This window comes from Mizuhopecten yessoensis, unplaced genomic scaffold (assembly GCF_002113885.1).
Source record: "Mizuhopecten yessoensis strain PY_sf001 unplaced genomic scaffold, ASM211388v2 scaffold8387, whole genome shotgun sequence".
In the NCBI taxonomy this organism is placed as follows: Eukaryota; Metazoa; Mollusca; class Bivalvia; order Pectinida; family Pectinidae; genus Mizuhopecten; species Mizuhopecten yessoensis.
This window is the reverse complement of record NW_018407522.1, coordinates 134,932-148,980: the sequence shown is the minus strand read 5'-3', so window position 1 is coordinate 148,980 and position 14,049 is coordinate 134,932. Positions and strand designations below refer to the sequence as shown.

The 14,049-nt window shown below is 36.8% G+C and overlaps 1 protein-coding gene across 1 annotated transcript in view; it reads right to left on the bottom strand.

Annotated features, from left to right (window-relative positions):
• The window catches only part of LOC110455856 (F-box/LRR-repeat protein 2-like), a 24,292-nt gene extending 15,118 nt beyond the window's left edge, over window positions 1-9,174 (bottom strand). The window contains exons 1-5 of the mRNA XM_021506266.1: window positions 9,040-9,174; window positions 5,746-5,825; window positions 2,811-2,865; window positions 1,464-1,538; window positions 716-810 (exon numbers count right to left, since the gene is read on the bottom strand). Of these exons, the coding sequence (XP_021361941.1) occupies window positions 716-810; window positions 1,464-1,538; window positions 2,811-2,865; window positions 5,746-5,825; window positions 9,040-9,087 (353 nt within the window). The 5' untranslated portion in view covers window positions 9,088-9,174. The remainder of the gene's footprint in view (window positions 1-715; window positions 811-1,463; window positions 1,539-2,810; window positions 2,866-5,745; window positions 5,826-9,039) is intronic.
• Between the last annotated feature and the right edge of the window lie 4,875 nt (window positions 9,175-14,049).

The window sequence follows — 14,049 nt, the reverse complement described above, 5'->3', positions numbered from 1 at the left end:
AGGAAGCCATCAGCCAAATATGAAGATTCTATACCTTTTAGTTCTTTAGAAGAAGTCGTTTGAAGTTTTTGACATATTTGACCCCTGTGACCTTGAAAACAGGTCAAGGTCATTTTCGTTCTCAAACTTTGTAGGGCTCCTACCAATGAAGCTTTCAGCCAAATATCATGACTCTAGGCCTGTCCGTTCTTCAGAAGAAGTTGTTTAAAGGAAAAGTTGACGGACGAGGACAGACGGACGGACGACAGACGCCGCGCCACGGCGTGCCAGGTGAGCTTAAAATGGACTGAATTTGCCCCGATCTCCCCTATTGTTATGTCGGTCTTAATCTCATCAGAGTTTATGTTTTATTGTTGTCCCTCGACTAGCCGACTTTAAATACATTTTATTTTGCCTCATTCTGAAAGCAGTATTATCTCATTCTAAATCAGTAAATATCAGAGATCAACAAAAGCTTTGATATCGCTCTTTTAAGGCTTTGCCTTTTCATATTATATGCCTAGTATAAAATTCATTTATCTCTGGCAGAGAAACTTGTGAGCAACTGTACCTTCTCAGACTCATTAATGTGGGATACATCCAAAATTATTCATGTTTTTCTAAAACTGTCAGATGAAATTGTCAGTCTTACGTTAACTCTATCATCAATTGGAAACACAACCATTTTTTTCTGGTAATCCATATTTTACAGTAATCTCCTAACACACCTAATTACCTCAGAGCTGCGTCCGTGATGCTTTGACAGCCGCGCAGACTCAGTGACTTCAGGAATCCTCCACAGCGCTTGGATATGTTCTCAACCACCAAGCCCTACAAACATTGTGGGAGTACATGTACATCCATTACAAACCTGGTGAGGATACAGATTACAAATCCTTCAAACATAATGAGGATACAGATTACAAATTCTTCAAACATAATGAGGAAACAGATTACAAATCCTTCAACATAATGAAGATACAGATTACAAATCCTTCAACATAATGAAGATACAGATTACAAATCCTTCAAACATAATGAGGATACAGATTACAATAAAAAGGGTACATATTCCGTCTTTTCGTATTGCAGAGTTATCTTGTCTTGTGAGCAGCTATTGATTGTTATGTCATTGGTTTGTGTGAGAAAATTACTTTGTTTTCTCAAAATTTTATGACATTACTCTCACAAACAAATGACGTAACAATCAATACCTGCTCACAAGAGCAGAGAACTCTGCAATATGAAAATCAAACACTGGGTATCAATATACCTGGCTTTGCTTCTCTTACACTCTTCAACTTAACACCCTATATAAATTAAAGGATTGCATTCCTCACTCTGCACCTCTGACGAGTTACACATTGTAACGGAACCGGTAAGGTCATTAGTGGACAACTTGGTTCCCACACAACACGGACGACACGGAAGTGCTCCTTTACCAAGTCACTCTTTTTAATAGTAAGATTACTTAGGATACTCACCACAATATCCCTCTGGAATTCAAACAGGTCCACTCTTTGCCAGTTACTGCCATCTAGGGCCAGGACGTTCCAGAACTATTTATAAAACCATTTAAAACCGTTATTGTTAGTATTTAGGCCAATGACAAGAAGATTCCTTCTCAGAAATGATTTTGATGCATAGTTACAGTTTTTGGCAGTGGTTTGGGTATCCTTACCTAATTACAGTAATTGACACAAACAAGGAAAACTGAAAAATTGGTTATTTTACAGTAAACTAAACAAACAATGTAACTGTTACGATGATGGACGGTTACAATTAATGTTACACATTGTCTACAAAATTCAGATTTCAAAATTTTGAACTAGTAAGAGATTTGACAGAACTCTTGTTCATACACAGAAAAACCTGTATGTAACACTTTTCTAACATCACTGTGTTTCAAGCGTAGAAATGTTCTACCATCCTTTTTTGGTAGCTATCACCCTTACATGTCAGTCTGAAATTGACAAATAGTTTTCAAGAGACCACAGGCCTAGGGCCTTGACAGCTCACATGGAAATTTATTTTCAGTTTTTAAACCTGTTCATTACCATACATGTTTATCAAAAAGAATATATAATATTCAAGCTGTTAAAACAAAGCTTTATACATTGAGTCTTTTTTGGAAGATTTGAACATATCTAACCGATTTGACCTTTTTTGGAAGATTTGAACATATCTAACCGATTTGACCTTCAAAGTTGGTTAGTAATGGCAATTTATTCATATCTAACACAAGATATCATTTTAGACCATTAACAACTGTACATATCAAAATATCATGCACGACATTTGGCAGGCCGCTTTCTTTATTCACAAGTCATTTACCGGGAAATGTTTTAAATACGGTCAAGGTCATTTATTTTAACACACTAGATATAGCCCTTTATTTTAGCATGATATTGGCCTAGTATCATCATCCTACTTCTTAGGCCTATTTATTATTTTGTAGTAATTGTTTCTAATTTTAACACAATTGACCCCTTTGACCCTGAATACAGGTCAAGGTCATTTATTTGAAGCAACTTCCAAGGTCCTTCAACATGCTACTGTCCAAACATCATCAACTATGGTCCTAGGTTTTTCAGAAGAAGTAGTTTAAAAGGTTTTCAATACATTTGACTCCTGTGGCCTTGAATATGGGCAAAGGTCATTAATTTGGACAAACTTGATAGCACTTTATCCAAGCATGTTATTTACTAAATATCATTTAGGCCTTTAGGTAATTCAGAAGATGTTGTTAAAAATGTTTTCAACGTATTTTACCCTGTGACCTTGAATATCGGTGAAAGTCATATATCAGGTGACCTAAAATGTACACTTACCCTTGCTACTTGGGCACATCGACATAGCGAGACAACGTCTAGAAATGAAAATATCCTGAAAGAAAACAAACAGTACGTTGAAGAATCTTGTCCTTTTGAACACAGATTAAAAAGAAATAAAATATACATGTACCTAACTAGTACTAAATATAGAACACTGGCATTACACATCACCCTAGGGCCTACTCCCTATTCTTCAAGCTGCTCCATATAGCTACTATCCTTCCCAATGTTACACTATCTCCATGTTGCCCCCTCCCCTTCATCATGTTGTCCCTCTCCTTCCCCCTAATGCTCCTGCCCCCCAACACACTCAATCCCCAACTTCTGCCCCCCCCCTCCCCCTATTTCCCTCTTCTGATCATGTACTGTTAGCTGCAGTATACTGTATAACATTAAATGTTCGTGTGTACTTTTGTTCATGGTTTGGAGCTTTCAAATTATTTAATGGGAACAAACTTTGATTGTTAGCCCGTACAACGAATATATATACTGTTGTGGTCTGTTCACAACATAGATCATAATCATGTAATAATGTACAATGTAAATGGTTATACTTTTGTGTGCATATTTTTGATTGAAATAAAGTTCATATAATTTTCACGATTTTGTTGTGTATATTCTGTCGAGTTATAAAAATATTCGTTGTATTTATATTCGTGGTTCCATAGCAACATAAGGCGCGCTAGCATTATGATTTGTTTACTTGCAAAGCTGTGTCATTCAAATAGATCATAAATACCATACAAAAACAGTTCAATACTTATATTTACGTTTTCTCTGCCTCTTATGTTCTTTTTTAACTTATAATTTACATTTAAAATTAAAAATGTCGCCTTATCGACAGTCCACACAATTTCGTTCAATAGTTTGAACAGCGTATTGTTGCGTGCTGATTGGCAAACAAAGTAGTACTTTGAAATTTTAACAAACACTTCAATTTTATTCCACAATTCAGTATCAATACAATTGCGTATGATATGTATATAGGGTGATTTAAGTTTATCAATAGAACTCTGAGCTGAAAGTTAGACGTTAAATTGTTTCCATTTTCCCCCGGAACAAATTTTGCGCATGGACAAATACAGTGAACACCGTAAATCCGACCTTGCCCTCCACGAGAGTTATTTTTGGAAGTTTATTCGAACTTTTCTCTTTGCTCATTTTGTGAAGAATCCAGGCGTGAATTTATTTGTTGATTGTATGGGAACCTGACAACAGTCGGTAGATTCTATAACAAACTCGTTATTTGACCTGTCGTCAGAATTAAACTGAGGAACTGTAGATGCGAGACGCGTGAAACTGATAGCGTTTGAAGTGAGTGATCTTGCGACGGAGCACAGGTTCGTTACAAATGTCTGAAATGTTTATGTGTGCTGTGACTCATATCAGTAGGTCTGTAACATATGTGTCAGTAGGTCTATAGAATATGTGTATTTCAGACATTTGTAACGAACCCCTGTTGATCAGTGCAGTGTAACACACGATATTTCTGATAAATTGCATGAGCGTTAAAATTGTTTCCATTGCCGGCATTGGTGATTTCAACCGATGTGCATTTTGTACGATATTGCAGACCTTGGTCTTGTTTTCGTTGTAATAAAAGTGTTTTTTATTTTATTTTTTATTTTGCACATAAATTTACAATGACATTGTCAAATCTCACAATGCCCAGCGATATTTCAGCAGCCGTCATGTTTATTTATATTGGATATTGTAGTTCCGGTCAGTGTTGTATTAATACGCTAAGAATTGTGTCTCGTGATGCATGGTAATTAAAGTCCCATCAATGACACAGCTTTCAAAGAGGCTATATAGTGACAATGCCATGCAAATGTAAATATTATAACTATAGAGCAAATGTAATTAACAATGAACTTAAAGTTTATGTTATACAATTATTTAGTTTTTCAGCTTTATCTACTCCGGTCCTGTATTGGAAACTTACTTTAACTTTACAATAGTAAGAAAAAGCAAGGGTCATGACAAAGTAAGGCAGAGGGCTGGGCCTAACAAGGGAAGTAAAGCAAGAGCTGATAGCTATATAGCCACTCCACAGTCTAACAACTTTGCCTGGCTGTCCCCTGTTTATCCCTCAATGACTTCCGCAGCCCCTTAAGACAGCTGTCCCCTATTGATCCCTCAATGACTTCCCAGCCCCTTAAAACAGCTGTCCCCTAGTGATCCCTCAATGACTTCTCAGACCATTAAGACAGCTGTCCCCTAGTGATCCCTCAATGACTTTCAGACCCTTAAGACAGCTGTCCCCTAATGATCCCTTAATGACTTCCCAGACCCTTAAAACAGCTGTCCACTAGTGATCCCTCAATGACTTCCCTGCCCCTAAAGATAGCTGTCCCCTAATGATCCCTCAATGACTTCCCAGCCCCTTAAGACAGCTGTCCCTAGATATCCCTCAATGACTTCTCAGCCCCTTAAGACAATTGTCCCCTAATGATCCCTCAATGACTTCCCAGCCCCTTAAGACAGCAGTCCCCTAGTGGTCCCTCAATGACTTCCCAACCCCTTAAGACAGCTGTCCCCTAGTGATCCCTCAATGACTTCCCAGCCCCTTAAGACAGCTGTCCCCTAGTGACCCCTCAATGACTTCCCAGCCCCTTAAAACAGCTGTCCCCTAGTGATCCCTCAATGACTTCACAGCCCCTTAAGACATCTGTCCCCTAGTGGTCCCTCAATGACTTCCCAGCCCCTTAAGACAGCTGTCCCCTAGTGATCCCTCATTGACTTCCCCGTTAACCAACTGGCCACAACCTAATCTGTACCAAATCACTCTAGCTTTATAAGCAAATGTTGAACATTTTCGTTTATATATATATACATACTTGGAATTACTTCTTTGCCCCATATATATATACATAGTGATACACTTTATTATTAAAAACATGATCAGATTTAATGCAATATATTTTGTTACCTTAATAATAACTCTTTCGGCAGCTTTTTATTTATTGTAGCATCGTCGTCTGTGATACTTATGGGTGTGACTGGTATGGACTGAAAAAACAAGAAATGTATAGATATAACAGTCATGTAAGTTAATACAAGAGGCCCAATGGGTCTGAATCGCTCACCTGGTATTAATCTCACACTTGTAATCTTAAAAGTGGACTAAAATACAACTACAGGCAGAATTTCAGTGTTTGATTCATAACAAAGAACCTATTAGAAGATTTAAACATATGACGCCCGTGACCTTGAATGTCGAACGTACGTCAAGGTCATTTTTATTTTCAAACTTTGTTGGGCTCCATCCTAGGAAGTCGACAGCCAAATATGAATATTCTATACCTTTTAGTTCTTCAGAAGAAGTCGTTTGAAACGTGTTTGACACATTTGACCCCTGTGACCTTGAAAGACGGTCAAGGTCATTTTCATTCTCAAACTGTGTTGGACTCTATCCCAGGAAGCCATCATCCCAATATGAAGATTCTATACCTTTTAGTTCTACAGAAGAAGTCGTTTGAAGTGTTCGACATATTTGACCGCTGTGACCTTGAAAGTAAGTCAAGGTCATTTTCATTTTCAAACTTTGTTGGGCTCCATCCCAGGAAGCCAACAGCCAAATATGAAGGTTCTATACCTTTTTGTTCTTCAGAAGAAGTCGTTTAAAATGTTTGACATAATTGACAGCTGTGACCTTGAAAGACGGTCAAGGTCATTTTCATTCTCAAACTGTGTTGGACTCTATCCCAGGAAGCCATCATCCCAATATGAAGATTCTATACCTTTTACCTCCTAAGAAGAAGTCGTTTGAAGTGTTCGACATAGTTGACAGCTGTGACCTTGAAAGCAGGTCAAGATCATTTTCATTCTCAAACTTTGTTGGTCTCTATCCCATGAAGTCACCAGCCAAATATAAAGATTCTATACCTTTTAGTTCTTCTGAAGAAGTCGTTTGAAGCGTGTGACATATTTGACCCCTGTGACCTTGAAAGACGGTCAAGGTCATTTTCATTCTCAAACTTTGTTGGTCTCTATCCCATGAAGTCACCAGCCAAATATAAAGATTCTATACCTTTTAGTTCTTCTGAAGAAGTCGTTTGAAGCGTGTGACATATTTGACCCCTGTGACCTTGAAAGACGGTCAAGGTCATTTTCATTCTCAAACTTTGTTGGGCTCCATCCCAGGACAGACGACGGACGACGCGCCATGGCATTAGCTCACTAGCCCTTCGGGCAGGTGAGCTAAATATCTATCTGATGAAGATGAAGAATCTGCATGCTTATACTAATGGTGAATAGTCATATGCCACCTGGCTATTATCTCCCTATGTGTTTCCTATTATAAAGAATAAAAGTATTCTCTTTCAAAATTTTGGGAAGACTTTCTAAATAACTTTTGTGTTGTCTAACTAAGGTATTCATTTTTTATTTATTTTTTTACAATCTGAAGACATATGAATAATCAACTTGTTTTTTTTGTATTTTTCATTTTGTAATTTAATCAGTAATTTGGTTCATAAATAAAAACATCCAGCAGAATAAGAATTGCTTCCTCGGTAATGTTTGTTGGATCATTCACAAATTGTACATGTAGCAGTCTCTATAGCTATATAATAATAATAATAATTTTAGGTTCTTATATACCACTTCAGGCCATCTCAAAGCGGTTCACAAATTATCATTGGTGGTTATAGGGCCTTTGCAAATCAGCTTACATCTTTATTAAGCTTTCTCAACTCCAAGTTGGGGAGCATACAGCAGGTGTTGTCATTTCGGCGCTCACAGCTAGCATTCAACAATTCTAGCACCGCCTAACCATGTACTCATTTACAGCTGAGTAGACTAGAACAAGCGGAGTAAAGTTTCTTGCTCAAAGATACAAAACACAGTGCAGTGATGTGACTCGAACCTGCAACCCTTCGGTCACGAGCCCGGCATCCTACCACTGTACTATTGTGCCTCCAAAAGGGGAAATGAAATTAAATATAATGTCTGCTATTTTTGTGAATGATTTATATGAAACAATTACTTTAGTGACTTAATCTTCACAAGACTTGCATTGATTGACATGAATCTTTGTTGCCCCAAATTAATTAAGTAGTGTTGAGTCCACAAGATCGATTGGTATATATCTGTGTGAAATTAAACATAAAAGCCTGATTCTTGAAAAAACCCACTTTGTTTTTAAATAAAATCTATTGAAAAACTAAATAAAGGGGTATTTGGGCTAACAGGTAAGTGAGCTAACAGGTAAGTTGAAATAATAATTTAATGGAAAACTTCTGATTTTTCATCTCAAATGACTAATTACTATAATGGATGTTGCGGTATCTGTGCTGTGGCATTCACGTGACATGGCACTATAAATGATACTGTTGGAAGCACAGCCTACTCCCACTACAAAACAGAACACAATATATCTCCAACAGGCATACACACATTGGGAGATATTAGCCAGGTGGCATAGGACTAATAGTTAGCGCCTGATACGGCCGCTCCTGCAAATTCCTATAATTTGTATTTATATGCCAATTGTATAATATCTATGTACTGTAAAGTGCTTTAGAGTGGCTTAATTCTAGCTAAGAGTGAGGGCGCTAAATAAAATGTTGTATATATTATAATAATTATCACTACAATGTGTGCACTTGATGACAATAGATATTCAATGTCTGACTTCATACTCTTATAATGATCATGATAATGATCATAATTTCTAATCCTGCCATCAAACAATTACTAGATAATCTGCCTGTGACACTTTTCCTCTAGGGTAATTATTAACAGGTATGATCATTGCATGGTAATTACAACTTTAAATAGTAATAATTTATCATATTTATCATCCTCTATGATGCCTAGACTTCAACTTACAATAGTTGATATTACAAAATCTCGATATCTACAAATTCTCAACTTTAATAAATTATAATAGTTTTTCTCCTTTGTCTCCATGCCATGTGCCCAATACACAATATATACAGAAACCTATAGGCCTATACGAAAATGTCCAATCGTAGGCTTTATTTGGAAACATCGTGAAAAACAACAAGATCGCACTTGCGAATCGGTAATTGTTTGTTTTACTGTGCCAACATTGACACAAAGACGTGAGCTGGTTTGGTACCAGGCATATTCCTGTCAAAATGCCTCGGCCGATCAGCTGAGAGATGACAGGCGAGAGGAAGAAAATATTCGATAAAAACAACACGGGTTTCTCGCCTGTTTGCCGACATTGCGACGGATTCCGTAGCCGCTATCTTACCTCAGTCCTGCTATGATTGTGGTGATTGGAATTGTTGTAATGATTCATGTTGATAATGCATCTAGAAGTCAAATGTCGTCAATTTTTCACTTGAATCAATTCATTGAACAAAAGAAAAATAATAACACGAATGGCCATCCCTACTCACTGAGCAAAACATCATCTGATTGGTCAATTGCTGTGACGTAATTTCTTGCCCTGGACAGGTATGCTAAATTAGCGGTATCGTTTCCGATATTTTATGAGAGCAAAGTGGTGCATTTACTTCATTTTACAACAATTTGCACAAATGTAACAATTTGCAATCGATGATTGAATAAACCGGACAAATAAACGGAAATGCAATTTCCTCAATCTATTTGTTGACATCCTGCTATCATCCAATGAAAACCATTGTTACAAGTGAAATGATTCGCGAGCCAATGTTTTGGTTTTTGTATGACGTCATCCGTCATCTGTAGTACCAGCTGGTCATATGCATAGTACTATATTTTTTAACAACATTTTTTTTTTAAATCGTAATATCCGCACTATTTCACAGATAACTTTCACCACAGACTTACACACAAAAAAAGTAGAAAATAAATAAATGAAAATGAATAAAATAAATAACTTGATATAATTAAAAATATAAAAATAAATAATAAATAAAAAATATAGAAATATAAAAATAAATAAAATGTAACAACAAGAAATCAACAGGAGAAAAAACTCTTTATGTTATAGTGGATACAAACATTTTGTAATATACTGGTGTTTATAATTGTATCTCAATCGTAAAATCCATATCATGACTCAGGGAAGGGCAGCTAAATATTCTGTGTCATAGGCCGAGGTTAAAATGCTTGCTCAAAATACTCCGCAGTACAGTCAAATAACCTTGGTCTAGATGGGGACATCTTTGTGTGTGGTGTTTTGATGACTGATACGATATTTACTCTGTCACCTTCATCAGTCAAGCTTATGTATACAGAGGTGTGAAATATGTACGATTTGGCAATATAAAATATGTGTCGTTGACGTCTGCGTTTGCCGATTTGTTTATCTAGGATTCCGACTGCTTCCGTCTGAACTTCTACTTTCCCTCTTTGAACAACAGTCATGAAGCTCCACAAGATGTTTCGCAATATCCTTGTTAATCCAAAATATAGGACGACATTAAGAAAACGTAGTAAAAAGCGTGTACATATTCGGATGCAAGAACTTTGACGCATAATATCGAAGAAACTTAGGGTCGATTTGGGGTCCAACTTATTGACTATCTGAAAGATACGGAAACCCCATCCTCGATATCCTGGGGTTACGCTCACTTTCGCTCTCTACACCCCTGGAATATGTCATAGCAAAATTGCAGGCTCTGTGTGTGCCACCTTGTTGATGAGACAAGAAGACTAGTTCGATCCTTTGATGTACATCAAAAGAATATCGCGGTCACGTAAAGGAAAGATTGACAGGCTTTGAAGTTGGGCGTCTTTTCTTTGTAATCTTCAAAGGAAAGGTATCAGCCTAGCGATTGGTTAGGTGGTGTTTTTTTTACCTGAGACCAATCAAACATCTATCTTCGTGCCTTCAATTTTGCTATGACATATTCCAGGGGTGTAAAGAGCGAAAGTTAGCGTAACCCCGGGATATCGAGGATGTGGTAACCCGGCCAATAGTCCGAATTATTCTGACGTTTTATCGACTTTTTTCATATTGTTCTGTCGTCGATTAATCGACGACAGACCGATATGAAAAAAGTCGTTAAAACGTCAGAATAATTCGGACTAGTCACTGACGGGAAAGGTATCCTTCCGAAATTATTTCTGACCTGTAAACTATCCGTTTAACTATAACCAGCAGCCAATAAAACCAATATACAATTGAATTGGCGTAACAAGAACCATGTAGCGAAAATTGTACACATATATATATATATAAATGATTCTTTCGGATGTTAACCCTTTCACCACTGTAGACCAAAATGGACTCATCCAGATCAATGCATAGTAGAGTCTACTTAAGTTAAATAGGGGTGAAAGGGTTAATAAATTTAAGTCTCAACGTAATAAGGTTAACAACATGAAAAAGCGTGCCCGTTTTATATTTAATAAAAATGTCCAAGGTATAATTGAAGAGCATTCGTCCTGTGATGCTCAGTCTGTTAGTATTCCACTTGAAATTATTTTTAATGTCTTTAGTTTATCGGCAGGTATTTTCCCAACCGCTTGGAAAATAGCCATAGTCATGCCACTGTTTAAAAGGGTGATGTCAACCGGAATTCTCCTTTTAACTATAGGCAAATTTCACTTTTATCTACCGTTGGAAAAGTTTTTGAGAGAGTCATCTTCAAACACCTACATACTTATTTCTTAGAAAAACTCATTGTTTTATAAGTACCAGTCTGGTTTTATGCATGCTCATTCTACTGTATATCAGCCCATTGAAATTTACCACAACATTTGTATTACTCTTGAAGAAACAAAACATGTATGCATGGTATTTAGTGATATTTCCAAGGCTTTTGATCGGGTTTGGCATAAGGGTTTGATGGTTAAGTTAAAATCTTTCGGAATTGTTGGTGAATTATATACCTGGTTAGAAAACTATTTATTTGAACGAAGCAGGGGTTCCTCAATGTTCAATTCTTGGACCGCTTTTGTTTTCAATAACATTAATGATATTGCTGACGTCTTTGAATCAGCTGCCTGTCTTTTTGCAGATGATACCTCTTTATTATAGTCTTCGTATTGTCATGAAATTCAAACAGTATCGAATAGGGATCGTGAGTCTTTAAATTTATGGTCTAAAACTTGGTAGTAGTAGGGAAAGTGGTGATTTTGGCCCACTTTTCTCAAAATTGTGTTTTCTAGAACGTCTCAGAAGCGATTTCCCGTGTTCTGAGGATTGTTTTTATGTTTAATTAACAAGAAGAAAAAAACATATTTTAAGTATGGCCCAAAGACTTTTTTTGTGTACTGGAAAGAAAATTAAAGTTTCGGGTCAAATTCTCTATTAACAGCGTGTTTTAGAAGTCAGATGGTATTATTATAGGGGCAACCTTGATGATGACAAATGTATGAATCCACAGGGGGCTTGTTCATTATTACCTAATTTGGCGTCCCGCCCGCAAGGGGGATACGAGAGGTCCACCGTCAAAAAATAAATGTAGGGACGCACAATATCTAGTCTTCAGACATTGTACCTACAGTACAGTACTTCATGTAATAGTTTGTCGTACAAAAGAACAAATAACACCATAACATCGTTGCTGTTTAATTAATGAGTTACTCATGGCATCACTAAGTTGCTAAACAAACGGATAAGTTCAAATCAGTGCGACACTCAAGGCCACTAGCTATACAGTCTCGCGTTTTATAATTGTTGACTAATTCACTAGTGTAGACAATGATATATCTGAAATGTCCACGCTGATTAACTCATGTAAGGGCGCGCATATTACCAACAGTGGTACATTTGCTAAGCTATCTGGTTGAAATGGTACAACTTAGGAGGCACATACGCGTTACCTTTAAATTTAATTTAAAATTATCTTACTTGTAAGTACAGCATATCATCTCATTCTGGTACGTACAACTTATTACTACGTATACAATAGTATGCTGTGTGAAGATACTTTCTTGTACGTACACGATGGTAAGCTATAAGTACCACAATGAGATATTATGTTGTACATACAAGATAGTTAAACAGTTCCAACAATATATATAATACCAAAATAATTGAATGGATATGTTTAGTCGATTATACATAATATTGTCAGCCGAAAAAAACCTTTATCGTTCTTGTATAATGATATGATTAATATCGCCCGGGCGGTTAGGAAGATTACAATAAAAAGTATTAATTTTCAGATCATCTATAACGAGCGGTCAATAATATAATTATGCAACTTATGCTAGTATATTTCCGCCGAGCGTTGCAAGTTGCAACTTCGGGTTTTGCGGAGGTGGTAAAATAAATATAAAACACTTTAGGGTCAAGATACACAGTAGACGAGCGTAGCGATGCCAACAAATATTGTTTTAATAAAGAAAATATAGTGATAACATCAGATAACGGAAACCCACAATATTGGCTAGGATGCCGTATGGGATGTGTGGGGCATAGCCCCAGATTTTTTTTATTCAAGCTCCGTGCATTATTTGATGCATTTTAAAATGTTAATATGTTCCCATTCCCGGCCGATCAGACCATTTCGGGCCGGCCCGGGAAAGGTCAGTCCGCCGCCAAAAGAGGGGGCCGGGGGTTCCCCCCCCCCCCCCCCCTAAATCCGCGCCTGAAGTTTGTCAATCTCATATGAATTCAAAGACGAAAAATATCAAAAGCGCACATTTAAGGGTAGTCAATATTGTAGTCAATAGAAAATAACCGAGTGTGGTGTTTTTTTTTACAATGATATACAGAATATTAATCGACGTGACGGAAGAAATAAGTAAATAGCAAGGATTTGTTGTGAAAACTTCGCGAATCTTTGAATGTGGAGTCAATATCTTCCGCGAGGTTTATTATAGATGTGTTCAAGCGGCAGATAAAGGAAGCAATCTTAATCGGTACGCCACAGCGGATAAGTTCTCTGTGAGTCGAGATGAGGGGCTTAAGGATTGAACTATAAATTTACATTGTTTGTAAACAAAAACTTCTTAATTTCAAAGGTAACTTAAGAGACATGTCTTTGTTGGGAACAAAACATGTACATGTTTCTCTCAATCATATGGGTCAAAGAAGTAATATAGACGGTAAAATCCCATATAACACTGGATCCTAATGGAGGTATGTCCGTAGGATACGAATTACTTAAAATATTATATGGGGCAAAGAAGTAATTCCAACAGTGTGGACAAGTTTAGGTTGTCAAATTTTCGGAGCGATCCGCTCCTTCTTCAAGACACCGTGAAACAGAACAGTTACATGTACATATACATCATATAATAAGAAGATAGAATTGATATACTATCTCTCAATCATATATATACTGGACTATTTTTTTCATTGTTTTTAAGTTAAGAA